Here is a 12,658-nt window from a genome sequence, read left to right as displayed (position 1 = left end):
AAATTTTTCCCTTCCACTTCTTCTGGAGATTTACCTAAAAACCACCAGTAAAATAACTGGAAGATGTTGTTTCTTTCCATGGTCCGAGTTTGTGAAAATTCCTTACCCCTGCAACAACACTGGCCTCTCTTGACTTGGCACACACACTTGGCTCTTTGGCTGCCAGATCTGAAAAATCCATCTACTGCCCCAATGTATCCTGGACATCTGTTGTTTTGGGAGGCAGAGCATGTGGAATGCTGGGCTGTTTGGCTCTGGGAGGTCACCTGACAGGTGTCCTACTTTCTCATCCTCTAATGCGCCAGCTAATCCCCTGCATGAGCAGCTCCACTGGCTTGGTGCTCCTCAACGCAGGGACTTTTAAATCTTCCTTTGTGAAGGCACTGGCAAGGTTTTGGTTGTGCCTCCAGCAGCCCGAGGGCATCATGGCCATTGCCAGCTATAGTAAATAAATCAATAGGAATATTTATTTAGGGACAGAAGTAGGATAGTTTGGCTTTTGCACACCAGTCTCAGCCTGCTCCACTTTCAGGCATCTCTCCAGTCTCCCCTTCCCCAGCAGCTGGAGGGGTTTCTTCCCCACCACTGCATCTTCTCCAAGGCCAGGACCTATGTCCATACTGCTTCCTCTTCCACCCACTGCCTGGCAGAAGATCAACCCACTAACCCAGCTTCTGCCTTGGTGTTTATGACTGACCCACACCAATTGGCTGTGGCAGGAGCAACCACCTCAGCCCCTCTGGCCAGTGACTTGTCACCCTCCTTGGACATGTCAGGGCTGGCTCCAGCCTGACCGTCCCCTGCGGTTGTGGTGTGGCAGAAGGTCAGAGCCTCAGTCAGGGAACGTTCACGTGACTGTCCTACCACAGATCAATCCCAGGGGCTCTGGAAGGAGCCACGCTGGGGGGCAGTGGAGTCGCTCCTCTGAGCTGCAGGTCAGCAGTCAGGGACTCTCCCCAAGGGTCAGCAGGAAACTCATCGAGGCTGAGAGCCCTCAGCTCATTGCACAGGGATTGTGTGTTCCAGGGTGCCCTTCTAAAATCTTGAGAATTCGTACAGTCAGGTAGTTCCGATTCTACTTCACAGCACAAATCTGTATTTAAATGCTGGCTGAGGTTTACTTGGTTTATCTAGTTTAATTGGTTTATAAAAGAAGTTTATTTGAATATATTGTCTCAATGTTACAAGCTTCGTGACACCTGAAAGCCAACAGCTCTGAGTGCAGCCTTTGCAAGCTTGGAAATTCACCTGGGGAACTGCAGAGATGGTGACACCCCATGAAGGGAACACAGGTTCCTTGGGAGGTGCTGCCACCCCAACAAGCACTGCTCGGTGCCAGTGGCAGGTCTAGCTGGGCTCTGACAGCTGGGATTGGCAGGACTTGAGATGCCCGGGGGCACAGCCACCCTCCAACACCCCTCAGCACCCACTCGAGTTTTCTCCCTTTAACACCCACAGTAACTTGCATTAATTTCAGCACATTCTGTGCCTGGAGTCCAAGGACCACCAGAAACTCCTTTACCAGTTCCACTGCAGAAAACACCTGCCGCTCACCTCCCAGCAAGGTTAGGCCGGGGGATATCTCATTCCCTCCTGCCAGACACTGGCTGCTCTTGGCTGAAAGCCAAGGTGATGTTCTGCAGGTGTGCAGCTCAGCAGGGAGCTCCAGTGTGGGCAATGCAGCCTCTGTGTCAGCTCCTTAAGGATACAGCTGCTGCTGCAACTGTATCCCAGCAGCCGGGGCTCCCAACAGCCCAGCTCTCCAGTGTAGGAAGGACGTTTTTCTCCCGGAGCTGAGGCTCTGTGCTACCACTGACCCCCACCAGCCACTGGCTCTCCCACCAAGGAGCAGAGTGCAGAGCAAGCTTCTTGTGCCAGTGCAGAATCGTGAGGGCAGGGGTGCTGCCCAAGCCCTGCTCTCCCACAGCATTCCCTGCTCCTGTCAACCACCGCACCCCTGTCCTCCCAGCACCAAACCATGCTCTCTGCTAGACTATTCCTCTATCAACCTCTCAAATCTCTGCACGTACCCCCTGTATTTACAGTTCTCATCATTTGCAGGATGCTCAGCTCCCTGAGCTGCCACATTCCCTTGAGCTTCTCAAAGTTATCTCCTTCCTTCATGAGCAGGCACCAAAGAGTTAGTTCTCCTGCTGACCAACACAGGGGACACTGGCTGCTAGCCCCCGAGGCACCCCTTAAAACAGGAACCTGAAGAGATAAAACCCTGTAGCTGAGCAACAGCAATCAGTAAATTCTTTACAAAGAGCCTGCCTTAAAGAGATCATGAGGCCAATGTCTGTTCACAAGGTCTGTCATGATCCTCCTCGGCTCATGTTCAGCTTCCAGCAACTGGAACTGCACTGAACTGTCCAAGGAACTGAGCTGGTGGGAGCACAGGCAAGCAAGGAATAGAGCGAAGGGTCAGGGGAGCAGCTCTGCACTCTCTCTGCACATGGTACAGCAGTGCTCCAGGTCCTGCTTCAGACCACACCTGAGCACTCTAGAACGAGCAGTGGCTCAGTGTGTCACAGGGCAGGGACAGTCACTAAAGCAGAAGAGCTTGAACAAGCAACACGGCTTAGCCTCCTTAGCTGAAGCATGGATCTAAGCATTAGCTACCACTGCAAACGCTTCTGGCCTCTTCTCAAAGTGCAGCACAAGAGACCCAAGAATCCCCAAAACTTTACCAAAAAAAACCTGAAAAGAATTTCCACTGAAAGGAATCCCCCACTCCCACCATTTTACAACACATCAAAGACCAGAGGACACAGAAGCTGCACAGTGGATTATTCAGGCAACATTTATTGGAGCATTTCAAGTATACAATGGTTTTACTGATGGCTGCAAGCAGCTAAGATGCAGACAGATGCCAGCAGGAAAGGATGACCTAGAACTAGCAGGCTATGCAATTCTAATGAGAAGTTAATGATTTCAGCTGATAGGAGAGGAAGAGAAAGTAGCAGACTAAAAGTTTGGGCAAGTTTTGGGATAGGGAGGAGAAAATAAAGAAGTTTTTATTGAGATCATTTACTTAAATTGGCCACTCACAAGTAGGAGAAGCTGTCTGCTATTGCACTCTTCCCTTGGCATCCCAAGGACCCAAAATAACCAGGGCTGTTTCTTCACTAAGAACAGACAGACTTTCCCTGGTAGGAATGGAGGCTTGCCCTGGCTCAGCACTTGGAGATTGAGATCCCTGGCTTTGCACTCCCAGTGAGAGCCAGGCTGTGGCACTTCCACCAGCGAGGAGGCAATGCAGGCTTGCAGCAAGAGCACTCTAAACTACCAACCCCTCACTATAAGGCAGCGTTAGGTCAGGACTCTTTTTGGGTGCCTGAGCTGTTTAGAGAAGCAAGGACCACATGGCAACAAGACTAAAAGGTCCTCTGACAATAACAAGGACTGTGCGTGTTTCCCAAGAACTATTTCTGAAAGACACATTCTTTAAAAATATCTTAAAGCAGAGACTCCCCATTGATGCACAAAAAGTGCATGACTAGGGAGGGACTGAGCTATGAAGTGATCAAGCACCTCCCAAACCAGAGGTTGTGTACTCCGCCCAGTCTGCAAGTTGGTACTTCTGCATTTAAGATAATAGCTGCCTTGATTGTGTTTTCGTCTTCTGCATTTATGAACAAAGAGCAGTTGAATTCAAGAGCTTAAAATCAAATTGAAACGCTGACATTTAACAGGGTATCTCCAGAATGACTCCTTCGAGACTACGAAGCTCTGAGGTATGTGATGGCAACTTGGTAGTCAGGCTGACAGAGTGCAGTGGAGCTTCTAAGCCTCCTGAATACATCTTGGTTCACCAAATGAATCAGTTCTTCCTGGCAAAATCACTTAAAAATTTGTCTTCGGCAAAAAGCATTTAAAAATTCTGATCGACAACTGATTTGCAAGTAAAACAAAAAAAATATTAGAAATGGTTACAACACAGTCTGTTTAATCAAATTGGATCTGGTTACTACAAAAACATGCTAAGGACAGCCACTAGCTCATGTCCTGGGTGCTGCTGTGCCTTCTGCCCACAAACCTACAACTGCTTTTGAAACACTGTTTGTCTAAAGGACAACCATGGAAGACAAGTCAGAGTTTAATGACAGATTTCAAACAGAAGGGCATACATACATTAAATTAACAGATTCAACCTTCAGCACACAGGAGTTCGATAAGAGTTACTGGCTAGAGTCACAGAAAGTTCCAAATTTGAACAGTCTTGAACCACTTCCAAAAATTCCAATGGCTTTTTAATAGTTCCAATAATTCACGTGTATATAAAACGGAGACAGGCTTCTCCAGCAGAAGAGTTGGGGCTCCTCCAGGCTACCCAGACCACTGGTACAGAGGAGAGCTGGTTTGACTTCCCCACTTTGCCACCAGTCCACTAAAGACTACGATTTATTAAAAACTTCTCTATTTATTGACGACTGATTTAACAGGCAAATGCTGCAGACTGTGTCAATCATAGTGGATGGCAGTATAGAAGATTATCCAAACAACCTGTGGGAAAGAAAGGAAGGTTATTTGGATGCCTCTGGAGAGGTCTCAGACACAGCAGTCTATAGGGGGACTGAATTCCACCTTTAAGGTGATCTTGGAGAGATGTTAGGCTCACCACTTGCCACAAATGGTGGCATTCAACTCCTCGGCCTGGTGCCCAGCCTCTCCACATTAAAATCCCACCACAGCCCCTCCTGGGATTTAGAGGCACCAACAAATCAAGTGCTGTGATCAGATACTTGGGAGAGGGGAGTAAGGGAAAAACAAAGACACCCAAAACACCAGTGCAGGTGTAACTAGTTGTAGATGGAATGGAACTCCATCAGGGTATCCGGGACAGAGGATGGGAGCAGCTGAGGCATCCTTCACTACAGAGAAATCCCAGGCATCAGCACTGTATTTCACAGGCAGCAGCCATCAGATCTGGGGATTTTCTTTCCCAATCACTGCCATTTATTTGATGATGTTCACACATCTGTCTTCTCTCACCACTTCCCCCGTTCTCCTTCCAGGTCTTCAGAAAGCTCACCAACACAATTCACAAATCATCTTAAAGATAGCAAGACACATTACCAGAAACAGTGCAAAAGATGTCATGAATCCCTCCTTCGTTAGCTCCCATGTCCCACCATATTCCTCCTCATCTATCTGCTGGAAGCTGCTGAAGTAGAGGTACAGAACTCCAGCATTGATCAGGCAGAATCTGCAGGGAGAGGTTAGGAACCATCATGCCAGTGGTAGAGGCTGCAGGTATCCCACATGCCATACAGTGAAATCTCTTTCATCCACAGCAGAGAGGAAGCAAAGAGGAGTTCTTTCCTGCAATGTTTCCCAGACAGCTCAGTCACTTCCTCTAGAGAGGAAGTGAGCTTGCCAGGTGAGCTTGCCAGGTTGGGATGAAGTTCACCTGACAAGGCACAACCTACTAGTAAGGCTCAAGAGGCAGAAGTCAAAAGCTGGAAGTATCCTCAGATCTGCAAACCTGGAGGTTCTCCTATCCTGCAGACTGACAGCAGTTCTGCCCCCACAGAGAACCTGTGTGTACTTCTTGATTCTGAGGTGGCTGAGAGGGAAAACTGTCACCTCCATGCTCAGGGTTAGATCCCTGTGAGCATCCCAGGACCAAAGAGTGAAGAGATAAGAGCCAGGGAGACTCAACAGTGACCTTGAGCCCCAGCACTGGGGCCTAAGACAGGTTTGGCTTTACACCACCCCAGCCTGGGCCTGGGGCAGCCCGGGCAGGAGCAGGTCCACATCCTGCAAGGAAGGCTGTGTGGGAAGGGTGGGATGACCACACACACAGAGCCGGAGCAGCTGCGTCACTGCACAGCACAGAGAAACTACAAACGCACTTCCAGCACCTTTTGGTTTTCCACTCTATACCAAATCCCTCTTACACTTAGTGCAGGAATTGGCTTAGGTGCCTAAAGGTGCCTTGTCAATTAATGGTGACTATGTTAAGAACAATTAACTGTTCCTGGAGGCACTTCAGATTTATCAGTTTGTTGTAGCTCCTGCTGGAGCATCACCCCCTCCCCTTTCTTGCCAAAACCAGAACTCTCGGGACAAAGGACAAGATGAACACTGAATTTTGCTTAAGAAGATCTGTGAGGCTGGAGCTTGACCATTGAGACCTTGGCTAGCAGAGACATTTGCAAATAGAGACTCCCCAGAGCAGATCCAGCATCTTCAAAGAGCTGGTTTGCAGAGAGCACGGCTGTGTCCCCAGCTCTGCTGTTTCTTGAACACTTCCAGGCACACGTCAAACAGATTTTCTCTCCATAACTCACTGCAGCCTTCAGACACCTTTGGGGAGGTGACCCGGCTCCCACGTCTTGGGATTCAATGCACACACTCCATTCAGGCACTGCCTTCCCCACCCCATGGCTGAAAGAGCCATGTCAGGAAGCCAGGAGTACTGCTGAGCTCTGCTGGTGCCACTGTGCCTGCTTGGGACCTGCAGCCTCTCCTGTTCTGAACAAACCTTTTCTTCTTCACAGGGCAGCTGGCCCTCTTCTTTGCTGACAGAGCCTCCTGTCTGAGCAGGGCTCAAAGACCAGGACATGCACACCTTCCCCCCATGGACACTCCTTTCTGGGTGATCACACCAGGCACCACACTCACAGCCCCTCCCACGCGTGCAGGACACACACACACCAAGTCAATTGAAATGCTAGTTCCCTTCTTCTGCCATTACTCCCTTTAGTAACAAAACAAATAATAATTTTTAAAAGTATTAATCAGGCTGAGGAGAAAGTGACTGATGGACATGTTATGATTTGGATGAACTTCATTGCAACCAACAATGGAATGAAATGTTGGCTGTGAGACACAGAGCAGGCAGAGCCTGCCACTGCCAACCCACTGTTAACAGCCCAGCCTCAAACAGGCTGCCAGGTCGGGCCAAATGTGGGGAAGTACACGAGACAGAAAAGGAAATAAAGCTTACACTGCTATTCCCACGAATCCCTTCAGTGGAACTACTCCCCAGATGATTCCCAAAATAACAGCGATGATCTGCCGGAACCAGTAGATCACATCTAAAAACTCGTCCTGAGGAGATAAAGCACAAGAAAAAATTTGGCATTTATTAAGTTTCTTCTTTTTAAAGCACCACACAATTAACAGGTGAAAATTCCGCATACTGAACACTTAGTTCTCCACTCAGAGTACAAAATGTTGCACTCAGAACAGATAAAGCAGCTTGGGGCATTGTGCACCCTGGACTTCTCTGCTTCCACATTAAACACGCAGCTCTGTCCTCCGACGGGCCAACTGCAGAGGCAAACAAGTCTCTAGTCCCCTTATTTACTAAAGGTGCAATAATAATCGCTTGGAATAAAAGTTGAAAGAACTGTTTATGCTTTAAGACTGTTCTACCCATCCTGGCCCAGGCCCCCCCCTGCACCCAAGAGCTTTCAGGGCTCAGGGCAGCTCCAAAGCACAGCTGTACCTCACTCGTGCCACGAGAGCTCCTGTGCTTCCTGAGCAGCACAGGTATGCATTCCTCCTTGTCCAAGGGCCCACACTCCTGCAGCTACTGCAGCCTAGCAGTGCTGGCTCACACTTTAAAAAGATTCACTTCAGCTCACATCTCTTTTCCCAGCCTCCCCAGCACTGGGATTGTCCCAGTATCCCCCCAAAAGCCTTTGTGATCGCCCCAAAGCCTGTGGGATGTGCCAGCTGTTCAGCTCTGTGTGGAAGATGTGAATCCGTGTCAGACACAGACATTTCTCCTGGTCACTGCACTTGTCAGGCAGTTCACATCCTACTGTATCAAAACATTGGCACCCTGCTCCCCTGCTGACTCTGAAATTCCAGCTCCATCTGCCAGAGGCGAGGGGGCAGGAAGACACAAGCCCCACCAGTTCGGGGAGCGACAGGTAAGGAAAAAGTGACACAGATTTCTGTCTGCACCCCAAGGAAACAGAGCGTGCCCCTTCCCCACGCCAAAAGCAAAGCCAAAACCAGGGAGCAGAGACCCTGAACACACGCTGCGTGCCCAGGCCGTGGCAGGGGCCCGGCAGGAGCCGGGATGCAGCGGGAGCTCCGGGCACCTCGTGGCCGTGCTGCCGGGAGGCAGCAGCACGGAGAAGCACCGAGCAGGAGCACTGCAGCACATGGCAGACGTGCACAGGAGAACTTGGGAAAGCCGATTCTATTTCTCGTGTTCCTTGAACTATACAAGGGAAATTTTTATTTAATCCGAGAGGACTTTTAAACCACGAGCCAAAAGTAACTGAGGTGTCTTAATATCGTGTTTCCCTTGGCTCCACGCCCAAAGAGCAAAGAGCTGGGTGTGCTGCGTCGCCTCTGCCTGCGGGGGCACGGCCGGGCCGTGGGTCGGGCACGGGGGACCGGGAAAAACACGGCTCCGGTTGTCGGTGCGGCGGCCGCACTCCAACACGAGCATTTACCGCACAGACAGCCCCGCCGCTCACGGGGGCTGCCGAGCCCCGCCACAGCCCCGGCTCAGCCCGGCGGGTCCCCGCAGGGGCTTCAGCCGCACCCAGGGACGGCGGCTCCTCCGGCAGCCCCGCGGGACGGAGCCGCCGCGCCGGGCGAGTCCCGGCCCCCGAGCCCGCCCCTCAGGGCCCTCTCCTGTCCCGCCGCCCCGGTCCCACCTTGTCGTGCCAGGCAGAGTCGCTGCGCAGCGCTTTGCCCCACACGGAGCCGCGCCCGGCCGCGCCGCCGTTGGCCACCGCGTGGTGCTGCGAGTGCGGCGGCTCGTCCCGGCGCCGCCCGCCGCTCATCCCGCTCCGCCGGGATCCGCCGGGATCCTGCGCCGGGATCCGCCCGGCCGGCCCGGAACCGGCCCCGCCCCGCGCCGCGCCGCCAATCGCAGCGCGGCCCCGGGACACGTGACAGGGGCGGGGCCGCCGCCCTACGGCGGGCGAGAGGGGGCGGGAAGGAATGGGAATGGGAATGGGAATGGGAATGGGAATGGGAATGGGAATGGGAATGGAATGGGAATGGAACGGGAATGGAATGGGAATGGGAATGGAACGGGAATGGGAATGGAACGGGAATGGAATGGGAATGGGAATGGGAATGGAATGGGAATGGGAATGGGAATGGGAATGGGAAGGGAATGGGAATGGGAACAGGAACGGGAATGGGAATGGAATGGGACGGGAATGGGAATGGGACGGGAATGGGAATGGAATGGGAATGGGAATGGGAAGGGAATGGGAATGGGAATGGGAATGAATGGGAATGGGAATGGGAATGGGAACGGGAATGGGAATGGAATGGAAATGGGAAGGGAACGGGAATGGGAATGGGAATGGAATGGGAATGGGAATGGAACGGGAATGGGAATGGAATGGGAATGGGAAGGGAACGGGAATGGGAATGGGAATGGGAATGGAACGGGAATGGAATGGGAATGGGAAGGGAACAGGAATGGGAAGGGAATGGGAAGGGAAGGGGAAGGGAAGGGAAAGGAAGTCTCGGCCTGGCAGGGCCACTCCCCAGCAAAAGGGTCAGACAGCAGTGCTGGTGTTGCTGGCTGGGAGAAGGGACAGCCCTTTGCAGCCCTGCAGTGTTACTGAGCCTCAAACACGGCCACCACAGGGGATCCCGGTGCAGAGCCAGGCTGTGGAGGCTCCACAGGGCCGGAGGGTTGGGAGTCCTTAGGATACACACAGTTGTGCAGCTTCTTACCTGGTTATTCATCTGACCTTAGAGCAGCTGGACGTATGGGGGTTTGACTCTTCTTTATGTTCTTGCCTTCCAGGATCAGTGGTACTCAGACCAGTTGCAGCAGAAAAACGTACAGGAGTTACTCCTGCATGGTGTGGGCAGAGTGTATGGTTGAGTCTCACTCTCTGTTACCTTCCTCAGTATGTGATTATGCGGGTAGAGAAGGGCCTTAGGGACAATATTCCAGGTGCCCGTGGGCAGCTGAGCTTGGTGGTGCTGGGGTCACTCCAGGCACTGCTGGAAGCCCTTGGGGATCCTCACTGGTGCCAGTGGGGCTGAGCCCTGCACAGGTGCTCTGTGTGGAGCTGTTCCCCCCTTGCCTGCTTTCCCTATCCCCCTGGCACGCCGTGAACTTTGCTGTTCCTTTTCCCAGTAACAAACCCCAGGCCTGAGGTCCTGCATTTCTTTTTGTCTAACAGGCCTGGAAACACGATGTGCTGAGCATCTCTAGAGCCTGGCTGCAGCTCCAAATGCTCCAGCAGCTGCTGCTTTGCTGCCAGCAGGACCTAGAGCCTGTGGGTGCAGGCCGACCCTGGGTGGGCTGTGTGGGGTCAGCACAGAGGGAACAGACAGAGGAGTCCTTGTCCCAGAGCTCTGATCACTTTCAGCCAGGGCCATGTAATCTAAACACAGATTATGCAAGATACCTCTGGACTTAAAAAGTATCCTGCTCTACTCCTGCAAGGCCATCAGGCCCCTGATGACGTCCAGCCCCTTGGGCATTTGCCAGAAGCCAGAGGCTTGGACCAGCCTCGTAGCACGACCAGTAAGGGGACACACAGTGTGGGGTTGTCACTGTATCTCTGGCAGATCCTTTGCCTCTGACCCCCATTGTCCTGGCTCCAGCCTTGCTCCCTGGACACTCCTCAGGTGGTTGGGAAGAGTGGAAACAGTGTCACTGTCCCCAGGTGGAAATACTTGCTTGGTGATGAAGACACCTGGGTTAGGAAACTGACCTAAAATTCATACTCTTAAAAAAAAAAAAAAAAAAAAGGCTTATTTTACTCCATTTCCATTGCCTGGTCCTAAGAGAGAGAGAAGCAAATTAAATTTGGGCTTGAAAAAGCCAGAGGAGGGCAGGAGAGGTGCCAGAGGACACAAACAGGCCCTGGTAAGGGATGTGTCTTGGCAGACACATGGAAGCAGGGAAGAAGGACAGCATGGGCAGCCCTGGGCACAGGCAGGGAAGGCAGGAAGGGCTGGATGGGGGACAGCACGAAGTGGCTCAGCTGAAAGGGCTGCAAAGCCTGCGAGGAGCTGCCACGTGCCTACAGCCTGTCTTCGCCTGCTCCCCTCGCAGGGGCCGGGCTGGACACTCGCCCAGTGGTGAGAAACCAGGGCTCAGCGAGGGACAGCAGCCACCCCAGAGGGACTGGAGGTGGGTCCTGCTCCTGCTTGGCTCCTGGGAACACCTGGACCCTGCAGAGGCTGGGCTTCTCCAGCACAGAAAACTCTGGGACCAGCCACAGGGTGGCAGCTCAGGCTGGCTGACTCCTGATTTTTTTTTTCTATTTCCTTATATTTTTTTATTAAAAAGACGAACATTCTGCACCCCCCCGGTCATGGGCATGGCAAAGGTTCTGTGCTTCCCCTGGCTTGTTTCCACCCTGGCATGGCATCCAGCAGCATTTCCAACTCTACTCCTGCATTTTGCTGGCTTCTGAGAGCACAGCCTGTCCTTTGGAGGGGCTGCAGGCAGGATACCTGCTTCCAATGAAGGGTCAGGAACCTCCGTGGCTCCCCAGAGGAGGCAGTGCCCCTGCAGATCTCATCCAAGCACCATGTATGATGTCCCCGAGTCAGGCAGGCTCTTGATAGAGCAGGTCTTCTGTGCCAGTAGGAACAAACTCCACGCCTCAGGCAGGGTTTGGCCATGTTGCCAGAGGGTACAGCCACTGCTTTTATGTCAGGGTTGAAACAGGATCTTTTGCTTTTTAGCTGTTGTTTGCAATGATGCCTTGCAAGAGAATGGCAGCTGAAGATTAATTTGTGTCACTGCTCATTTCTGTTCTTCATCTGTGTTGGTGCAAGTGCAGCCTGTGTACTCTGTGCTACCCCCTCAGCACGTCTGATCAGGGTCTGGTCCTCAACCTCAATGTCTCCATGGGCAGTGATGGAGCTCCTAGGAATGTTTAAGCAGAGCAGTCCTGCTCTGGCTGCCCACTCGGGGTTGGGCCCGCAGAACACTGCGTCTCAGAAATACTCCTGGTGTCTCCCTCTTCCACCTTCCTGCTCCTCTGCAGGCTGAATTCTGCCCCCGGTGTTGTGGGACCCCACAAAACAAAGATAAATCTCCTCTGGGATGATGTCTGGAGGGGCATCACCCTCCCAAGGGAGATCCCACAGGACCAGGAGCTCCTCTTGGTGCCTGTGGAACTGTGATGAGGCTCAGGGTTGCTGATGGGAAGGAAACGTGAGCAAGACCTGCTGCCCTGGAGAGGTGTCCCAGGATCAGCATGAGTCCTGCCTTGCATGAAGGGCAGGAGCTCCCCATCCGTTTCTCCAGGCTCTGGATCCCTGCTTGGGAATGAGTCAGTTCCCCAACTGTTCTCTGCTCCAGGCCACTTTTTAGAGGCCCTTTGAGGCTCGTGCTGCGGAGCCACCGCAGGGCGGGCGGGTGCGACTCTCGATGACCCCCGCGGACCAGGGCCCCTCGCGGCCCTTGCCCCGGCCCTGGAGCTGAACCGCGTTTCGGGTCCCTGGGAGGAGCGTGAGGTGTTATCCGCGCTCTTTCTCCCGGGTGGATCCTGCGAGCGGAGCTGGGCATGAGGGAGGGAAAAGTTTGTGTCGCTGTTTCCCTGCAGAGTCCGACCAACAGCCCGCTGGTGCCTCCCGGGCTCTCGGGATTCTGCTTTCCCTGTCTCCTTTGGTCTCCCGGCCCAATGGATAGTAGATAGTATTTACTTGGCCAACAGTGGACTGCAGCGAGGCTTCTCCTCGGAATAAG

General features: G+C 52.8%; 1 protein-coding gene and 1 long non-coding RNA gene across 3 annotated transcripts; one reads left to right on the top strand and one right to left on the bottom strand.

Annotated features, from left to right (window-relative positions):
• Window positions 1-2,785: 2,785 nt before the first annotated feature.
• Window positions 2,786-8,822, bottom strand: RAB5IF (RAB5 interacting factor). 2 transcript variants are annotated; one of them, XM_066198991.1, is made up of 4 exons: window positions 8,631-8,822; window positions 6,956-7,059; window positions 5,075-5,209; window positions 2,786-4,538 (listed from the first exon to the last, which is right to left on the bottom strand). In XM_066198991.1, exons 1-4 carry the CDS (start codon window positions 8,757-8,759, stop codon window positions 4,469-4,471), a joined length of 438 nt encoding a protein of 145 aa, XP_066055088.1. In that variant the 5' UTR covers window positions 8,760-8,822; the 3' UTR covers window positions 2,786-4,468. The 2 variants fall into 2 exon arrangements, with proteins under 2 accessions (XP_066055088.1, XP_066055087.1); XM_066198990.1 differs by having other exon boundaries at window positions 2,786-4,506; window positions 5,080-5,209.
• Window positions 8,823-9,453: 631 nt separating this feature from the next.
• On the top strand, window positions 9,454-11,628 carry LOC136298209 (uncharacterized). The gene is made up of 3 exons (XR_010723280.1): window positions 9,454-9,816; window positions 10,131-10,226; window positions 11,012-11,628. It is a non-coding gene; the product is annotated as an uncharacterized lncRNA (long non-coding RNA).
• Window positions 11,629-12,658: the final 1,030 nt, after the last annotated feature.

The sequence above is a fragment of the Chamaea fasciata genome, unplaced genomic scaffold (genome assembly GCF_029207755.1).
Source record: "Chamaea fasciata isolate MVZ Bird 193981 ecotype frontalis unplaced genomic scaffold, bChaFas1.0.hap1 SCAF_17, whole genome shotgun sequence".
NCBI classification, from domain to species: domain Eukaryota; kingdom Metazoa; phylum Chordata; class Aves; order Passeriformes; family Sylviidae; genus Chamaea; species Chamaea fasciata.
The sequence above is the reverse complement of the archived record's forward strand: the minus strand, read 5'-3'. Positions and strand labels throughout refer to the sequence as shown.